Source organism: Hydra viridissima, unplaced genomic scaffold, assembly GCF_058129835.1.
Source record: "Hydra viridissima isolate aposymbiotic clone 2 unplaced genomic scaffold, HvirCarnegie_v1 scaffold_2, whole genome shotgun sequence".
NCBI classification, from domain to species: domain Eukaryota; kingdom Metazoa; phylum Cnidaria; class Hydrozoa; order Anthoathecata; family Hydridae; genus Hydra; species Hydra viridissima.
The window spans coordinates 26444631-26465220 of NW_028324301.1; the positions used below are offsets into that span (position 1 = coordinate 26444631).

At 34.1% G+C, this 20590-nt stretch overlaps 1 protein-coding gene and 1 long non-coding RNA gene across 4 annotated transcripts in view; both read right to left on the reverse strand.

The window, feature by feature from the left end:
- The window catches only part of LOC149892638 (uncharacterized), a 321349-nt gene that overhangs the window by 201538 nt on the left and 99221 nt on the right, over positions 1-20590 (reverse strand). The gene's annotated exons all lie outside the window — the stretch shown is intronic.
- LOC149892649 (uncharacterized) lies at positions 3569-10723 on the reverse strand. 2 transcript variants are annotated; one of them, XM_090080055.1, is made up of 5 exons: positions 10651-10723; positions 4710-7529; positions 4411-4476; positions 4095-4151; positions 3569-3927 (listed from the first exon to the last, which is right to left on the reverse strand). In XM_090080055.1, exons 2-5 carry the CDS (start codon positions 7498-7500, stop codon positions 3617-3619), a joined length of 3225 nt encoding a protein of 1074 aa, XP_089936181.1. In that variant the 5' UTR covers positions 7501-7529; positions 10651-10723; the 3' UTR covers positions 3569-3616. The 2 variants fall into 2 exon arrangements, with proteins under 2 accessions (XP_089936181.1, XP_089936182.1); XM_090080056.1 differs by lacking the exon at positions 10651-10723 and having other exon boundaries at positions 4710-10066.

The following is a 20590-nucleotide window of genomic DNA, read 5'->3' on the forward strand; positions in this document are numbered from 1 at the left end:
CATCACAAAACACAAAATTCAAAAAGACAAAATAAAATATAAGATAAACGTAAAATAAAATATAGATGAAGCTAAAGTTAGACTGCATAAAAAAACAACAACGTAATAACCTACTAGAATCTAATAAAACCCTATGCACAAATGTAGGTATGTTAGAGAGTAAAAGTGCATAAAAAGCCTCGCTACTTTGTTTAAGGTAGTTTTTGAATAGTTTTTCAAAGAAAGCTTAGCGTAGTTTTCCTCTTTAAAGTTTGGCTTATGTAGCTTGACATCACAAAACACAAAACACTAAAAGGAAAGGTAATATAAAAGTTAATCGTAAAATAAAATGTAGGTGAAATAAATGTTAGGCTGCATAAAAGAAAAAAAAAATCGTAACATAATAATCTTCTATATATGTTTGGATTGAATTAAATGAATTCCTTTGCGTAAATATAAGCAAACTAGTGAGAAAAAGTGCATAAAGAGCCTCGCTACTTTGCTGCAGAAGTAGTGGATGACTATATGCAATTTTTTAAAATCGTGTGCTATCTCTATCGATTAAGGTAGTTTTCGAAAGTTTTTTCAAAGTAAAAATAGTGTAGTTTTCCTCTTTTAAATCTAGCTTTTGTCTAGGGTAGTTTATGAATAGATTTTCAAAGAAAGGTTAGCGTAGCATTCCACTTTTAAGTTTAGCTTAAGTTGCTTGGCATCACAAAACTCAAAACTCAAAAAGAAAAGATAAAATATATGATAAACCTAAAACATAATATAGATGAAACTAAAGTTAGGCTGCATAAAAAACCAACAACATAATAATCTACTAGGCATGTTTAAATTGAATTAAATAAAATCCTTTGCGCAAATGTAGGTATGTTAGAGAGTAAAAGTGCATGAAAAGCCTCGCTACTTTGTTGAAGGTAGTTTTTGAATAGTTTTTCAAAGCAAGTTTAGCGTAGTTTTCCTCTTTTATGTTTAGACTATGTAGCTTGACATCACAGAACACAAAGCTCAAAAAGGCAAGATAAAATATAAGTTAATCGTAAAATATAGATGTAACAAAGTTTAGACTGCATAAAAAACCAACAACATAATAATCTACTAGGCATGTTTAAGTTGAATTAAATAATGTCCTTTGCGCAAATATAGGAAAGTTAGAGTAAAAATCCATAAAAAGCCTCGATACTTTGCTGAAGAAGAAGATGACTATATGCAACTTTTTAAAATTGTGAGCTATCTATATCGATTTAGGTCCTTTTTGAGTACTTTTTCAAAGAAAAGTTAGCGCAGTTTTCCCCTTTTAAGATTAGATTATGAAGCTTGACATAACAAAACACAAAACTAACAAAGGCAAGATAAAATATAAGGTAAACGCAATATAATGTATAGATGAAACTAAAGTTAGGCTGCATAAAACAAACGGGTAACAATACTCTTCTATGTATGTTTACATTGAGTTAAATAAAATCCTTTGCGCAAATATAGGTATGTTAGAGAATAAAAGTGCATAAAAAGCCTCAGTACTTTGCTGTAGAAGAAGTGGATGAGTAGATACAATTTTTTAAATTTGTGTGCTGTCTCTATCGAATAAGTTAGTTTTCGAGAGTTTTTTCAAAGCAAAATTAGCGTAGTGTTCCTCTTTTAAATCTAGATTATCTCAAAAATAGATTTCGAATAGTTTTTCAAAGAAAGGTTAGCGCAGCTTTCCTCTTTTAACATTAGCTTATGTAGCTTGACATCACAGAACACAAAAAGATAAAATAAAATATAAGACAAACGTAAAATGAAAAATAGATGTAGCTAAAGTTAGGCTGCATAAAAAACCAACAACATAATAATCTACTAGGCATGTTTAAATTGAATTAAATAAAATCCTTTGCGCAAAAATAGGTATGTTAGAGAGTAAAAGCGCATAAAAAGCCTCGCTACTTTGTTAAAGGTAGTTTTTGAATAGTTTTTCAAAGACAGGTTAGCGTAAATTTCCTCTTTAAAGTTTAGCTTATGTAGCTTGACATCACAAAATATAAAACTCAAAAAGACAAGATAAAATATAAGATAAACGCAAAATAAAATATAGATGAAACTAAAGTTAGGCTGCATACAAAACCAACAACATAATATTCTACTAGTTATGTTTAAATTGAATTAAATAAAATCCTTTACGCAAATATAGGTAAGTTAGAGAGTAAAAGTGCATAAAAAGCTTTACTTTGCTGAAGAAGAAGATGAATAGATGCAACTTTTTAAATTCGTGAGCTATCTCTATCGGTGTAAGGTAGTTTTTGAACAATTTTTCAAAGAAAAGTTAGCCTAGTTTTCTTCTTTTAAGTTTAAATTATGTAGCTTGACATCACAAAATACAAAACTCAAAAAGACAAGATAAAATATAAGATAAACGCAAAATAATAAAATATAGATGAAACTAAAGTTAGGCTGCATACAAAACCAACAACATAATATTCTACTAGAAAAGTTAGCCTAGTTTCATTCTTTTAAGTTTAGATTATGTAGCTTGACATCACAAAACACAAAGAGGCAAGATAAAATACAAGGTAAACGTAAAATAAAATTGAAGTCAAACAAAAGTTAGGTTGCATAAATACAAAAACTGCATTGCCAAAAATAGAATTTGTTGTCTAGAAAGACCTTTTAAACTTTGTTTCTTTCGTTTTTTGACTTAGTGAATCGCGATCTGGTTTTTCTTAGGCGCGCTTGTTTCTTAGTTGTTTTTTTTGTAAAGAAACTTTATTCAGACGTTTTTTTTTACGCAACTCCTTTAACATTATTTTTAACAAAGTATTCTTTTATACGTGTTTACATTGAAATAAAACCCTTTGCGTAAATAGAGATAAATTAGAGAGCAAAAGTACATAAAAAGCCTCGCTACTTTGCAGAAGAAGAATTGGATGGCAAGATTCGTGTGCTTTCTCTTTCGTTTAAGGTACTTCTTGAATATTTTTTCAAAGAAAAGTTAGCGTAGTTTTCCCCTTTTAAGCTTAGCTTACGCAGCTTGACATCACAAAACGCAAAAACCAATAAGGCATGATAAAATACAAGATAAACGTAAAATAAAATAGAAGTGAAACAAAAGTTAGACTGCATAAAAAAAAAAAAAAAAAAAAAAAACATAATATACTTCTATGTATGTTTACATTGAACTAAATAAAATCCTTTGTGTAAATATATGAAAAAATAGAGAGTAAGAGTTCATAAAAAAGCCTCGCTATTTTGCTGAAGAAGAAATGGATGTCTAGATCTTTTAAAATAAGGAACTTTTTGATTTCTTTTTCCGAAAAATGGTTGGAGCAGTTTTCCTTTTTTAAATTTCACTTATGCAGTTTAACATCACAGGAAATATTATTTTGCTTTTTAACAAACTCTTAAAAACATCAGAAGTAATTCTAAATGCAACTCTATTAAAAGTTTTCACAGAATAACAAAACGACTTCTTTTTTTTTTTTTTAAAGATAAAAAAAAGTTTGAACTATCTTTAAATAAGAAATGTGAGAACAGTTTAACAGAACTTCTTGTTTATTATGTCTTTAGCGAAACAGATAAAAATATTTGCAAAAGCATAGATAAAACAAACTACACAAAAGGCCCATCTTTATTGCCAAACTGAACAAACTTATCTAAACTACATAAATGGTTTCACGATATTGCCATATTGAACAAACTTTTCTAAACTACCCTCTTTTTGAATTTTTAGCTTCATGTTTTTAATTTTGTCTTTAATATGGCTTTGGTAGGAGTACTTTTGCAAGACATGAATGAGCTTGTCACTGCTATGATTTGCCAAGATGCCAAGGTAATCTTTGTACGAGCAACTTGAGCTTACATCTGTAAACACGTCTTGCAAGATGTATGCCAACACCAAAGCTGCACATCGTGGAAAACTTCTGGTGTTGAACCATTCGTTGTGGCCAGGGCAAGCATTCAGCTCTTCAACTATTTCATTTAAAATTTTACAAACTCAAGTCATAACACAAAGTGATTAAATCAAATATTCATTTGGTTCTGAAGTAAGACAAGATTTATTCTGTTTTTTTATTTATTTTTTTTTTGTTGACCTTATTGTTTGCACTGATAGCAATAACTGGTTTTTGAAAGATTACCTAAATGGCATTGGCTAACTTCTGCTTTGTTTTCCTTTGTTCTTGGCTGAGTTGATCCTGAAATAAAATAAAACCATGTTCATTTTTCTAATTCATAAAAACCATCAACAGTTTCTAAGTGTTAGAGATGATAACAAGCTGTGCATGATTTCTAACGGTGATGTTTCTAACTTCATCATTAGAAATCGGGTAGACACAACTTTCTAAAAGTGCACTTAGCAATGATGGCTAGTTTTTGTTAACAGTTAACCATCTGAAATTGTGCAAGAAGAGGTTTGTGTTTATATATCTTTGTATAAATTAGGTTTTACATTACCGATGAGTTCTTGAGTGAAAGATGGCATTTCCAACTTGATTTTTTTTCTTCTTGGATCTTTTACTTCTAAAACATAATCAGTTTTAGTATCATTCACTTGTATAAACATTTAAGCAATCACAGAATTAGTCCTGCAACAAATACATACACACTTCTGTGTTGTTTTTTTGTTTTGTTTTGTTTTTTTTACAGCTCTAACAATAACAATAGGGCAAGGAGTTGATTTGGGCATTTTCATTTTTTGAAAGCGTGTTGAGATTTGCATAAAAATCAAAAATCAAAAATCAAAAAGAATTTACCTCTGGATGTAGAGGCAAGACTTTGGCTAAATAGGCTACCAACAGATTGAACAGCATAAGGTGAGAGCTGCTTTGCAAGAACAGTACCAGCCTGTTGGACAGGAACAGCTGAAACTGGATCAGATGAAAGAAACAAACTGGGTTTGGCCAATGTTTGCTGAAAAGCAACAAGGCTAGGAGTCAGAGGAACAGAAAAGACCTCTTTTGAAGGACAGAAAGCGACTTGCTGAGAAGGAGAAGCAGAAACAGGTTTGGCAACCACTTGCTCATTAAAGTAAACTGGAGAAAGATTTGCATGGTGTTCAATAAAATCGGGTTCATCAGGAAATAATGTTAATGCAAGAGGAGAACAAGCTGTGCCAACAGGAACAGCTAGAGTCTGATCTACATCCATACAAACAGCTTGTTCGTTAGGAACTAGTTGTGCAAGAGCAGGGGATAGTTCAAGAACTGGACCAGCGATTGTTTGTTCAGATGGAACAGACGAAACAGGAGTTGAGGTAGGTTCACACAAGAAATCTACGGCATGGTCGTTGCTATCCTCTAAAGGAACATTGTTTTCTACAGCTGGAGAAAACGGAACCACTGTGGTACAGCTGAAAGTAGCAGCACATTCTTCAGAGTCAGAACCGGAGTCTAAATCTTCCTCAAAGATGTCCTCAACCTCATGAAAACCGTACTCCTCTGCATTAGTTTGGAGCCAGTCCATCACATCCTTCTCCTTCTTTGGTGGTCTCTCAGACTTTTCAACAGTCAAAGACTCTATGACTCCGAAGGACTGTCCGATGCCCAGGGCAAAGCGCAACTCCTCTGCAGCGTTCCACTGGGACACATAAAAGCTATCCATTGTGTTCCTGCTGTGCTTCATGTAGAGTGTAGCGAACCGCTCGCGATCTTCTTTGCTGTTGTTGGCAAAGTAAGTGGCTATCGAACCGCGAATGCAAGTGGGAGTAAGACGCTTCATGGGAATGTTTACTTGGCTTTTTCTGAAGCAGGACGTCAGGCAAGAGGAGATAGCAGAGGAACCCATCTGGTAAACAGGCACTCTAGTTGCACCGAGTGTCACACATTCGTCTTTGTTGGGTCTCATCGATGGAAAAAGGGGCCTGTAGCAGTCGCTCAACTCCAAAACAGTCTTGGTGTCTGCAGCCATGTAGTGAGAGTCGTTGACAAGAAGGTCTCTGTATCTCAGCAAATAAATATCGATCAACACTTTCAAGTCGTTCGGCACTAGAATGTTTTTGGCTCCGTACTTGTATGCTGTTTTGTAGCGCTCTTGCACAATGCAATATCCACACTCACTCTTCTCAGCAGCCATGTAGTCTCTAATGTTTAAAAGAGCAATGTTAGATTTTCTTAAACTGTTAATTACAGTGACAGAGAGCAGAAGATGGTTTCGTAGAGACACAGCATTGTCTCTAGTCGGTGTAAGAGACGGCTTTCTAATCGATTCCACTAACTGTCTTACGTATGCAGACTTGCCATATTCGTTCAGCAAACTGACATTGATGATGTTGATGCATTTTTTGCTTTTCACAAGGCTCCTCCTCAAAGAACGAAAGGGCCTCAGCACTGTTTGTAACTCCTCCACCTTGCAGCGCAAACGTCGGATGGCCTCATGAGAAAGTCCGAAATAGACATTCCTGGCTTCACTGAAACGAAACAGGAGACAAAGGTAGACAAGGCGGTTGTACAACGTGTGACAAGACATGGCTTTTGTTTGGTCAAGTTCACTCAGCTTGGAATTGAGCTGAATGTTTTTAAAGTGCATGGAAAAGTATCTATCCTCCAAAACGTTGGAATTGGTGAGAGCGTTCGGGTGCAGCGTCAGCGTGCTGTCACAACATGTCAATATTTCAACAACTGCATTTTTGTAGATCTTTGCTTGTGACAAAGTGTTGTTGTTGGCTACCACAAGCCACTTTTCAAAATCTCTGAAGAGCTCATCTGCTGACTGGTAATAAAAGTGAAAAGCATCTTTGTCCAGCTGAAACAAGAGTCTCTTATCTTCTGTCAAGACGGAGGAGTTGGAAACCAAGTGCTTTAAGGAATTAAAATCAGAGTCTAGGACGGATTCGGTGTTCAGCTCTTTGTTTTCTACAGAGGTGCAGTGGTTTGCAGAAGGAGCCTCGGACGAACCAGCAACTGATGAGGGCAAGCTTAAAAGAGGATCAGAGGAAAGAACCGGAGAAGAAAAAGAGGAGGAAGGCCCAGGAGCAGAGGATGCAGAGCCTGATGCAGACGCTTGTTCAGCTACTGGCTTAATACCAAAGAAGGCAGGTCGAATAAATTGAGGGACATAGAGCTTGTCGTTGTCGTATCGCTTTGCCTCTGCAATCTTTTGTTTGATCGTCTTGGAATCGTAGAAATGAGTCTCTTTCAAGTGTATGTCCAGTCGGTCGTAATACTTCCAACATTGCAAACAGGGGTAAGGTTTTGGACAGCCGGACTTGCGTTCGAGACGAGCATGCTGAAACTTCCTGACCATTGCAGAGTAAAAGATGGAAGCTTCATCCAAAGTCCAAGAATGATCTTTTTTAGTCAAGTGTCTTTTAATGCTTGTGGAGGAATGTTTGCACAAAGGCATCGGACAGCTAACAGCGTACCTCTTCTTGGTACCATAGAAAGGTACAACCCTGTTTACGGAGCCACACGCTGCAACTAATGCGGCCCTGACTTTGTTTTTGAGCTTTAAGTCTCTCTGTTCTTGTGACTGCCTTCTTTTCTTCTTTTTCGCTTTAGAGTTCGGAGAAGGGGCAACAACAGTGTTGTTTTCTTGTGAAGAAGACATGTTCAGGTGTTTGTTTGCAACGGTTTATGCTAAAAAAAAGAAGACAGTTAGTGAGAGTGTTTTTCTTCTGCCTGCATCCTGGAATCCTGGAATGTTTACAACTGCAGGGAAGAGCTGTGTTTTTTCGAATCCTCTGCAAAAGAGAAAAAAGAAAGAAAAGAGAGCAACAAGAAGAAACAAAGTTTCCACTAGCAAATGAAAAAGAATGAGAGCAACTAGCATTACATGCATGGTGGCAGCAGTGATTGCTATTATGAGAAGGAGAGTGAGAAAAAAAAAAAAAAAAGAAAAGAAACAAATAAATAAAGAGATGGAGTTTGAGAGGATCTCGCAACCATATGACTCAAAGAAAGAAACTGTGTTGAAAAAAGGCAAGAGAGGGCAAATAGAACTTGCTAACAAGGACAAATGACAGACATAACTACAACAGTAACAACTCTCATTGCAAGCATAATAACAACAGCATCAGCATCACTGACTCAGAGAGTGTTGACATAACAAAAAAGAAAACAAAAGTACAAGCCAAGTGGGGGAACATTAACAAACACTCATTGCAACTATAACAACAACAACAACAGCAACAGCATCACTGACTCAGAGGGTATTGATAAAAAAAACAAGCAAAACAAAAACAAACAAAAAAACAAATAAAAAAACAAAACAAGCAAATTGGGTGAACAGTAACAACTCTCATTGCAAGCATAATAACAACAACAGCATCAGCATCACTGACTCAGAGAGTGTTGACAAAATAAAATAGACAATAAGCAAGCAAAGTGGGTGAACAGTAACAACTCTCACTGCAAGCATAATAACAACAACAGCATCAGCATCAGCATCACTGACTCAGAGAGTGTTGATAAAATAAAACAGATTATAAACAAACAAAGTGGGTGAACAGTAACAGCTCTCATTGAAAGCATAATAACAACAACAGCATCAGCAACAGCATCACTAACTCAGAGGATATATAAAAAAACAAACAAACAAACAAACAAAACAAAAACAAAAAAAAACAAGCAAAGTGGCTGAACAGTAACAGCTATCATTGCAAGTAAAATAACAACAACAGCATCAGCAACATCATCACTGATTCAGAGAGTGGTGATAAAATAAAACAGATTAAAAAACAAGCAAAGTGGCTAAACAGTAACAACTATAAATACAAGTAAAATGACAAAAGCAGCAACAGCATCACTAACTCGCAGGGTGTTGATAAAAAAAAAAGCAACAAACAAACAAAGCAAGCAAAGTGGGTGAACATTAACACTCATTGCAACTATAATAACACCAACAGCAACAGCATCAGTGACTCAAAGGGTGTTGATAAACAAAAACAAAGGCACAAACAAAACAAGCAGAGTGGGTGAACATTAACAACACTTATTGCAAGCATAATAACAACAACAGCATCAGCATCACTGACTCAGAGAGTGTTGATAAAATAAAATAGATTATAAACATGCCAAGTTTGTGAACATTAACAAACACTCATTGCAACTATAACAACGACTACAGCAACAGCATCACTTACTCAGAGAGTGTTGAGAACAAAAACAACAAAAAAGAACAAAAACAAAACAAAACAGAAAACAGAAGTACAAGCCAAGTGGGGGAACATTAACAAACACTCATTGCAACTATAACAACAACAACAGCAACAGCATCACTTACTCAGAGGATATTGATAAAAAAAACAAACAAACAAACAAACAAAACAAGCAAAGTGGCTGAACAGTAACAGCTATCATTGCAAGTAAAATAACAACAACAGCATCAGCAACATCATCACTGACTCAGAGTGTGGTGATAAAATAAAACAGATTAAAAAACAAGCAAAGTGGCTGAACAGTAACAACTATAAATACAAGTAAAATGACAAAAGCAGCAACAGCATCACTAACTCGCAGGGTGTTGATAAAAAAAAAAGCAACAAACAAATAAAGCAAGCAAAGTGGGTGAACATTAACACTCATTGCAACTATAATAACACCAACAGCAACAGCATCAGTGACTCAAAGGGTGTTGATAAACAAAAACAAAAGCACAAACAAAACAAGCAAAGTGGGTGAACATTAACAACACTTATTGCAAGCACAGTAACAACAACAGCATCAGCATCACTGACTCAGAGAGTGTTGATAAAACAAAATAGATTATAAACAAGCCAAGTTGGTGAACATTAACAAACACTCATTGCAACTGTAATAAGAACAACAGCAACAGCATCACTGACACAAAGGGTGTTGATAAACAAAAACAAAAACACAAGCAAAGTGGGTGAACATTAACAACACTCATTGCAACTATAACAACAACAACAGCAACAGCATCACTGGCTCAAAGGGTGTTGATAAAATAAAGAAATAAAAACAAAACAAGCAAAGTGGGTGAACAGTAACAACTCCCATTGCAAGCATAATAACGACAACAGCAACAGCAACACCATCACTGACTCAGAGAGTGTTGATAAAATAAAATAGATTATAAACAAGCCAAGTGGGGGAACATTAACAAACACTCATTGCAACTGTAACAACAACAACAGCAACAGCATCACTTACTCAGAGAGTGTTTATAAATAAAACAAAAAACAAAAACAAGAAACAAAAATACAAGCCAAGTGGGTGATTACTAACAGCGCTAACAGCAGCAACAACAGTGTCTTTAGAAACAACAAACAAGTACAACAGCAACAACTGCTTTTACAGAGTATAACAATAACAACAACATGGCACTAACAACAACAAAAGGGTTGGAATAAAAACCTGTAGGCAAAAGGAGAGCTGCATTCAGACAAGATCGATTACAAAGAGGCTCTTCTTTAGGACAGAGGAGAAACTGCTTTTGAAGGACAGAGGGACTTTTGTTGTTGTTGTTGTTGTTGTTGTTGTTGTTGTGCAGAAACCAACAAACTTTTATTGAACCGAATATAACCGAATATAACCGAAAGTCTTGTTTGCTTCTGTTTTGTGCCATCAAGAAGGGAAAACAAAACATCACAAAACAAACGAAGCAAACGAAACAAACAAACAAACAAACGAACGAAACAAACAAAAAAAAAAAAAAAATTAAAAAAATTAACAAACAAACAAACAAACAAACAAGCAAACAAACAAAAACAAATAAGAATAACAGAAAACGCAGTACCGAAACCTCGCCATTTTTTATCCTTCCTCAAGCTTTCTCTGGGCGCCAAAGACCGAGAAAGTTGAGCAAACGTGACGTTGAGGGGGGGGGAGGGGGGTACTTAAGGACAGCAGACCGACCAATGGCACGCTTAGGAGAGACCCACGTGAATGCTACATTTTCTTTCTATGTACGCTGAATCCGCTCAAAGTCTGGAATTTCCAGCATTCACGTGTCATCACTCCAGCCACCAGATTGGCCCACACTTTGCACACTTTCAAGACTAGAAACTCACTTGTGCTCAATTTGAGCAAAAAAAAAAAAAAACTAAGTCTCGCATGGCGACAACTTTTCCAAAAGCAAACAAAGGCAAACGAAGGCAAACGAAGAAAAAACAAAAACAAATAAACAAAAACAAAACCGAAAAGGGAGAGAGAGAGAGCAAGTCGACTCATTTCTTTCGACTGCCTTAAACGAGAAGTCTAAAACGTTTAAAAGTTGAAAACTAAGTTTTTTAAATGAGCTGCACCGAAAAAACTTTACGACAGTTTAGCTGGTTAAAAACGCAGAGGAAAATATTTTATAAAATTTAAGCGTTCTAAAGATGTCCATTTTTGTTTTTGTTTTTTTTATTTCGGTTTGTTTCTGGGTTTGTTTTTTTTTTTAAATTCTAGCGATCGAGCATATTTGAACGGTTTCATCAACCTGTTGGCGCACGTGCTCGAGAGCTTGAACTTTGATTGCTTTTGTTGTTGAGAATTGAGAATGTCCGAGCAGGTTTTTTTATCGATTTCATCGCTTGTGGCGAGGCAAAAATCAAAACGCTTTTTGGACGAAAGAAAAGAGATTAAAAGGAAAAAAAGAAGAAAAAAAAAACAAAAAAATAGGTTATGTGTTATGAACATTTATTTTCTCACGCGATGACGTCTAGTTTTGTTAGAGTAATTAAAATATGGTATCAAGTTTGTAATTTCTATCTTATTTTTAGTTACGGATAATTGCCAATTATGTCACGTTTAGTATACACAACGCTGTTTTCTTAATAGCAATATGATACAAACAAGTTATAAAAAAAAAAGCGTTCGCTCGATCTTCCTTAGTCAGTTGAACAAAAAGAAATTTTCACAACATATGATTGATTTGGTTGTCCTAGCAAGCTGTTTTAGCAAACGGCTAGAGGTTGCAACTGTTGTTCATTGAAAACGAAAAATCTAGCGTCAGCAACAAATTTTTGAATACATAATGTACGCAAAAGTGGCACTAACAAATGAAAATGTAAAAAAACTGTTTACCTTGATGCCAGACTCGCAGAGATGTTGTCGCTCGTTGCTATCGACTGCGAACAGCTTTGTTGTTTTTCGAAGTGCCTCTTCATTCTACTTATAGCCGAAGTTTTGGCTTCGAAAAAAAATACGAACGTCGTTAAGCTCAACGAGCTGCTTTAATTGTTGTTCGTGCGAAAACGAAATGCTTAAAACGGATAAAAGTGTTGGCGTAATTACACTTTTTGACCGCGATGCAGTTTGTCAACTCTAGCGTACTTTTTTGGCTCGTGGAGCAAAAGCCTCATGATAATAGCAAAGGCTTAAAATGTCTTAACATGTCAGCAAAGGCTTAATATGCTTAATAAACTGTGGTTAAGTTTTTGCGGTGCAGTTCATTTACAACTTAATTTGCAACTTGCTGGCACAAGCAAACGTTTATGACTTCTCGTTTAAGACAGTTGAGCGAAATCAGTCGACTCACTCATTCTCCCTTTTCTGTTTTGTTTTTGTTTTGTTTTTTTGTTTTTGTTTTTGTTTTTGTTTGTTTTTTTTTTTTCTTTGTTTGTCTTTTGTTTAAAATGTAAAAAACTCGAAAGGAAAGTTGTTGCTTTGTTTGCTTATTGAAAGTTTTCGCCAGTTGCAAGACTTAGTTTTGTTTTTGTTTACTTATTAAAATATCGAGGAAAATATTTGAGGACATCGCATTCTAATGGTGCCTTTATAACAACATCTAACGATTTAACGTTTAATGTTGTGCTCAAAAAAAAAAATTCCTTTTATATCTCTCAATGGTCTCCAACGATAAAACTGCCGACCAATCGCAACGATTAAACAGCCAACCAATGGCAGCTCAATGGTCTCCAAACAAGAGACTGCCGACCAATGGCAGCTCAGTGGTCTGAGAAGTGAGATCATTCGATTTCCTTTTATTATCTCCAGTTTGAACTAGTGCTTGGCTTGTGGTGCAGAAACTAAAACTTCCCGTTTTTGTATTTTGTTTTGAATTTCTTTGCTTTGAGCTTTTTAATCGATCGATAGCTTTAGGAGAAAAGAAGAAACCCCTCTGACGAAGTCTTGGCTTTTTTAAAAACGCTCAAATTTTGGCAAACAAATCTCATACAAAACGCTACTTTGATGTCAAGCTTTCGTTACTCCCTACTCCCTTCTAGCGGAGGGCGGCAAAAAGGTGTTGCATCCTAGAGCTAAAAGTGAGGAGGGAAGCAAGTTTTTTTTTCGTTTTGTTTGCTTTTTTATGTTTTTTGTTTTTTTGAGGGGGGAGAGTTAGAGGGTAAGGGGGTTAGGATTAGAGGGGGTTGGGGTTACGGTTTGGAAACCTGGGGACGAGGATATCAAGCAGGAGTTTAGTGTTAAGGTTAAAGGGCCCACGAGGGGCGTCCTTCAATTGTAAAATGCCTTTAGACGCACGTGTCTAGTCGTCTCGTTGCATCGACCTAGAGGAGTTTTCTGATAGATCTTGCGCTTTGGGCTCAGTTAATCGGTCTGTATCCATTGTAAACACGGTGTCTGCCGTTAGAAAATCGTTAACCAGGCGTTTGTGAGCTTTAACAACCATCCCTTTGAGTTTAAAACGAACGTTTCTTCAAAAGCCACTCGAGATGGAGGTACTCACGGAGGTTTGTTACGGTAACAACCCTGTGGTTTGCCATCTTCTTTCTTTCCGCAGCGTCGCAAACGCATCGGCCGGTCTCTTAGGTGACGAAAAAACGTCTGATCTCTCGACTGGAATGCTTAACGTACTAAGATTAGTAGAGTTAGTACTAAGAGTTGCATCTGGCCGCCGTAATTTTCTTCGATGATGTCTTGAAAATTTCGTGACGTCGTTTTCAAACCTCTAGGGTCGATTTTAACCTTCGACCTTAAAGTCGATTTTAGCCTTCGGTGTGGCTCTGTACAACTTTTGCGGTGAAAAAGCTTGCGCGGAGTCTTCAGTTGTATTTAGCCGACAGACGCTGGCAACGCAGAAACAGAATGACTCTTGGGCGGCGCAAACCGAGCGTTCAGCAAATTTCTAGCATTTTACGTCCAAGCGGACAATCTGCACGACAAATAAAGCTAACTTTCTCGTTGCAACAGTTAGTCACTGGATCGTTGGACGAGTGTGTACAGCTGTTTTGCGTCGAAAGCCGACCGGTGGTCGGATGCGACTCTTCTTTTCATTCGAAAATCAGAACCTGGCCATCAGTCGTGTATCACCATCGAATGCTTAATGTAGTGATTTCTCGAAACGACAAAAGCTTGTAAAACAAACAGCTTCGCTGTACTGTTGCCTAATATGTTAACGGATGGCCAGGAACAACCTTGGTCTGTAATGAATGAGTTCGTTTCTCCATTCGAGGCACTAATTACTGCAGTTTTAAAAGTCACCTAAAGTATAAGCTCATCTCTCCATTCAAGAAAAACAAGCATCAGAGTTTCGGAAAGTTTGCATGCACGACACCACCATCGATGATACTTAAACAAACAGAAAATGAATTGCAAAACAGAACCACTGAATTGCAAAACATAACAACGGACAGCTTGTAAAATGCATGGTGATGAGCTTCTTCAATCCAATCAAGGAACCAAGCATCACAGTTTCGGCAATGGTGCATGTGCAAATCAGCAAACTGTGATACTTAATCAAACAACTTCACTGTTTTGCTTAGTTTAAGAACGGATGGCTAAGAACAACCTCGTTAGTGAGTATGAAGTCATCTCTTCATTCAAGGAATTAATAATCAGAGTTTTAGAAGTCTCTTACGTGCGATACTACTATCAACGGTACTTAATCAAACAGCCTCTCAGAATGGCCTAGTTTGAGAACGGAAGGCTAGGAACAACCTTAGTAGTGGGTCATCAGTTCAACTTTTCATTCAAGGAATTAAGCATCTAAAATCTGAAAAATAAAAAGAAGAGCTCTTTGTTAGAAGTTCTTATTTTTATTTTTCCTCAACTTCTATTTCTTTTCTTTTTTTACTTTTTTTTTTTTAATGATAGTTTTTCTTTTTTTTTTATCTATTTTGTTCGTTTAAATTAATACAACAGGCGTTTTAGGTCGTTTCTGTAACATTATTTAACACTTTAAATTGTAATAAATATTTGAACAGAAGAAAATCCCTTTCGTAACGTTAAAATGTCATAAGAACATTTCATCTTTACCAAATACGCTTGTAAAAATAGTTTCACTTTTAAAGTTTGTTGTATATGTCTTTTAATTTAGTGAATCGCAATTTGGATTTTCTTAGGCGCACATCTACTTTAGTTGCTTTTTCTTAAAGAAAGGTCACCAGAGTTTTCTTACACAGCCCCTGCAGCATAATCTTTAACAAAATACTCTTTTGAAAAGTTTTACATTGAAATAAACAAAAGCCATTTGCGTAAGTAGAGATAACTTAGAGAATAAAAAGTGCATAAACGCCTCGCTACTTTGATGAAGAAGAAACGGATGACTAAATGCAACTTTTTAATTTCGTGTGCTATCTCTTTCGATTAAGGTACTTTTTGAATATTTTTTCAAAGAAATGTTAGCGTAGTTTTCCTTTTTTAAATTTAAATCATGTTTAAAGGTAGTTTTTGAGTATTTTTTCAAAGAAAAGTTAGCGTAGTTTTCCTCTTTTAGATCTAGCTTATGTTTAAGGTAGTTTTTGAGTATTTTTTCAAAGAAAAGTTAGCGTAGTTTTCCTCTTTTAGATCTAGCTTATGTTTAAGGTAGTTTTTAAATATTTTTTTAAAAAAAAGTTAGCATAGTTTTCCTCTTTTAGATCTAGCTTATGTTTAAGGTAGTTTTTGAGTATTTTTTCAAAGAAAAGTTAGCGTAGTTTTCCTCTTTTAGATCTAGCTTATGTTTAAGGTAGTTTTTAAATATTTTTTTAAAGAAAAGTTAGCATAGTTTTCCTCTTTTGGATATAGCTTATGTTTAAGGTAGTTTTTAAATATTTTTTTTTAAAGAAAAGTTAGCGTAGTTTTCCTCCTTTAGATCTAGCTTATAATTCAGGTAGTTTTTGAATATTTTTTCAAATAAAAATTAGCAAAGTATAGTTTATTTAGCATGACATCACAAAATACTAAACTCAAAAAGGCAAGATAAAGTATAAGATAAACGTAAAATAAGATATAGATGAAACAAATGTTAGGCTGCATAAAATCAAAAACTGCATTGCCTATCATAAACACAAATGTCTAGTGAGAGCTTTTAAAGTTCGTTCTTTTCGTCTTTTAATTTGGTGAATCGCGATTTGAATTTTCTAAGGCGCACATGTCTTTCAGTTGCTTTTTTCTTAAGGAAAGGTCGCCAGAGTTTTTTTACGCAGCTCCTGCAGCATAATCTTTAACAAAATACTCTTTTGTATATCATTACATAGAAATAAACAAAAACCATATGCGTAAACAGAGATAAATTAGAACGCAAAAGTGCATAAAAAGCCTCGCTACTTTGCTATAGAAGAAGTGGATGACTAGATACAACTTTGTAAATTCGTGCACTACCTCAATGGATTAAGGTATTTTTCGAAAGTTTTTTAAAAGCATAAATAGCGTAGTCTTCCTCTTTTAAATCTAGCTTATGTCTAAGGCAGTTTTTGAATAGATTTTCAAAGAAAGGTTAGCGTACTTTTCCACTTTTAAGTTTAGCTTATGTAGCTTGACAAAACAACACACAAAAAGACAAGATAAAGTATCAGATAAACGTAAAATAAAATATAAATGAAACTAAAGTTAGGCTGCATAAAAAACAAACAACTTAATAATCTACTAGACATGTTTAAGTTGAATTAAGTAAAGTCCTTTGCGCAAATTTGGGTAAATAAGAGAGTAAAAATCCATAAAAAGAAGAAGTGGATGAGTAGATACAATTTTTTAAATTTGTGTGCTGTCTCTATCGAATAAGTTAGTTTTCGAGAGTTTTTTCAAAGCAAAATTAGCGTAGTGTTCCTCTTTTAAATCTAGATTATCTCAAAAATAGATTTCGAATAGTTTTTCAAAGAAAGGTTAGCGCAGCTTTCCTCTTTTAACATTAGCTTATGTAGCTTGACATCACAGAACACAAAAAGATAAAAAAATAAAATATAAGACAAACGTAAAATGAAAAATAGATGTAGCTAAAGTTAGGCAGCATAAAAAACCAACAACATAATAATCTACTAGGCATGTTTAAATTGAATTAAATAAAATCCTTTGCGCAAAAATAGGTATGTTAGAGAGTAAAAGCGCATAGAAAGCCTCGCTACTTTGCTGTGAAAGAAGTGGATGACTAGATACAACTTTTTAAAATCCTGTGCTATCTCTATCGATTAAGGTAGTTTTCGAAAGATTTTTCAAAGCAAAAATAGCGTAGTCTTTCTCTTTTAAATCTAGATTATGTCTAAGGTAGTTTTTGAACAGCTTTTCAAAGAAAGGTTAGCGTAGCTTTCCTCTTTTAAGTTTAGCTTATGTAGCTTGACATCACAAAACACAAAATTCAAAAAGACAAAATAAAATATAAGATAAACGTAAAATAAAATATAGATGAAGCTAAAGTTAGACTGCATAAAAAAACAACAACGTAATAACCTACTAGAATCTAATAAAACCCTATGCACAAATGTAGGTATGTTAGAGAGTAAAAGTGCATAAAAAGCCTCGCTACTTTGTTTAAGGTAGTTTTTGAATAGTTTTTCAAAGAAAGCTTAGCGTAGTTTTCCTCTTTAAAGTTTGGCTTATGTAGCTTGACATCACAAAACACAAAACACTAAAAGGAAAGGTAATATAAAAGTTAATCGTAAAATAAAATGTAGGTGAAATAAATGTTAGGCTGCATAAAAGAAAAAAAAAATCGTAACATAATAATCTTCTATATATGTTTGGATTGAATTAAATGAATTCCTTTGCGTAAATATAAGCAAACTAGTGAGAAAAAGTGCATAAAGAGCCTCGCTACTTTGCTGCAGAAGTAGTGGATGACTATATGCAATTTTTTAAAATCGTGTGCTATCTCTATCGATTAAGGTAGTTTTCGAAAGTTTTTTCAAAGTAAAAATAGTGTAGTTTTCCTCTTTTAAATCTAGCTTTTGTCTAGGGTAGTTTATGAATAGATTTTCAAAGAAAGGTTAGCGTAGCATTCCACTTTTAAGTTTAGCTTAAGTTGCTTGGCATCACAAAACTCAAAACTCAAAAAGAAAAGATAAAATATATGATAAACCTAAAACATAATATAGATGAAACTAAAGTTAGGCTGCATAAAAAACCAACAACATAATAATCTACTAGGCATGTTTAAATTGAATTAAATAAAATCCTTTGCGCAAATGTAGGTATGTTAGAGAGTAAAAGTGCATGAAAAGCCTCGCTACTTTGTTAAAGGTAGTTTTTGAATAGTTTTTCAAAGCAAGTTTAGCGTAGTTTTCCTCTTTTATGTTTAGACTATGTAGCTTGACATCACAGAACACAAAGCTCAAAAAGGCAAGATAAAATATAAGTTAATCGTAAAATATAGATGTAACAAAGTTTAGACTGCATAAAAAACCAACAACATAATAATCTACTAGGCATGTTTAAGTTGAATTAAATAATGTCCTTTGCGCAAATATAGGAAAGTTAGAGTAAAAATCCATAAAAAGCCTCGATACTTTGCTGAAGAAGAAGATGACTATATGCAACTTTTTAAAATTGTGAGCTATCTATATCGATTTAGGTCCTTTTTGAGTACTTTTTCAAAGAAAAGTTAGCGCAGTTTTCCCCTTTTAAGATTAGATTATGAAGCTTGACATAACAAAACACAAAACTAACAAAGGCAAGATAAAATATAAGGTAAACGCAATATAATGTATAGATGAAACTAAAGTTAGGCTGCATAAAACAAACGGGTAACAATACTCTTCTATGTATGTTTACATTGAGTTAAATAAAATCCTTTGCGCAAATATAGGTATGTTAGAGAATAAAAGGGCATAAAAAGCCTCAGTACTTTGCTGTAGAAGAAGTGGATGAGTAGATACAATTTTTTAAATTTGTGTGCTATCTCTATCGAATAAGTTAGTTTTCGAGAGTTTTTTCAAAGCAAAATTAGCGTAGTGTTCCTCTTTTAAATCTAGATTATCTCAAAAATAGATTTCGAATAGTTTTTCAAAGAAAGGTTAGCGCAGCTTTCCTCTTTTAACATTAGCTTATGTAGCTTGACATCACAGAACACAAAAAGATAAAATAAAATATAAGACAAACGTAAAATGAAAAATAGATGTAGCTAAAGTTAGGCTGCATAAAAAACCAACAACATAATAATCTACTAGGCATGTTTAAATTGAATTAAATAAAATCCTTTGCGCAAAAATAGGTATGTTAGAGAGTAAAAGCGCATAAAAAGCCTCGCTACTTTGTTAAAGGTAGTTTTTGAATAGTTTTTCAAAGACAGGTTAGCGTAAATTTCCTCTTTAAAGTTTAGCTTATGTAGCTTGACATCACAAAATATAAAACTCAAAAAGACAAGATAAAATATAAGATAAACGCAAAATAAAATATAGATGAAACTAAAGTTAGGCTGCATACAAAACCAACAACATAATATTCTACTAGTTATGTTTAAATTGAATTAAATAAAATCCTTTACGCAAATATAGGTAAGTTAGAGAGTAAAAGTGCATAAAAAGCTTTACTTTGCTGAAGAAGAAGATGAATAGATGCAACTTTTTAAATTCGTGAGCTATCTCTATCGGTGTAAGGTAGTTTTTGAACAATTTTTCAAAGAAAAGTTAGCCTAGTTTTCTTCTTTTAAGTTTAAATTATGTAGCTTGACATCACAAAATACAAAACTCAAAAAGACAAGATAAAATATAAATAAACGCAAAATAAAATATAGATGAAACTAAAGTTAGGCTGCATACAAAACCAACAACATAATATTCTACTAGAAAAGTTAGCCTAGTTTCCTTCTTTTAAGTTTAGATTATGTAGCTTGACATCACAAAACACAAAAAGGCAAGATAAAATACAAGGTAAACGTAAAATAAAATAGAAGTCAAACAAAAGTTAGGTTGCATAAATACAAAAACTGCATTGCCAAAAATAGAATTTGTTGTCTAGAAAGACCTTTTAAACTTTGTTTCTTTCGTTTTTTGACTTAGTGAATCGCGATCTGGTTTTTCTTAGGCGCGCTTGTTTCTTAGTTGTTTTTTTTGTAAAGAAACTTTATTCAGACGTTTTTTTTTTCGCAACTCCTTTAACATTATTTTTAACAAAGTATTCTTTTATACGTGTTTACATTGAAATAAAACCCTTTGCGTAAATAGAGATAAATTAGAGAGCAAAAGTACATAAAAAGCCTCGCTACTTTGCAGAAGAAGAATTGGATGGCAAGATTCGTGTGCTTTCTCTTTCGTTTAAGGTACTTCTTGAATATTTTTTCAAAGAAAAGTTAGCGTAGTTTTCCCCTTTTAAGTTTAGCTTACGCAGCTTGACATCACAAAACGCAAAAACCAATAAGGCATGATAAAATACAAGATAAACGTAAAATAAAATAGAAGTGAAACAAAAGTTAGACTGCATAAAAACAAAAAAAAAAAAAAAAACATAATATACTTCTATGTATGTTTACATTGAACTAAATAAAATCCTTTGTGTAAAGATATGAAAAAATAGAGAGTAAGAGTTCATAAAAAAGCCTCGCTATTTTGCTGAAGAAGAAATGGATGTCTAGATCTTTTAAAATAAGGAACTTTTTGATTTCT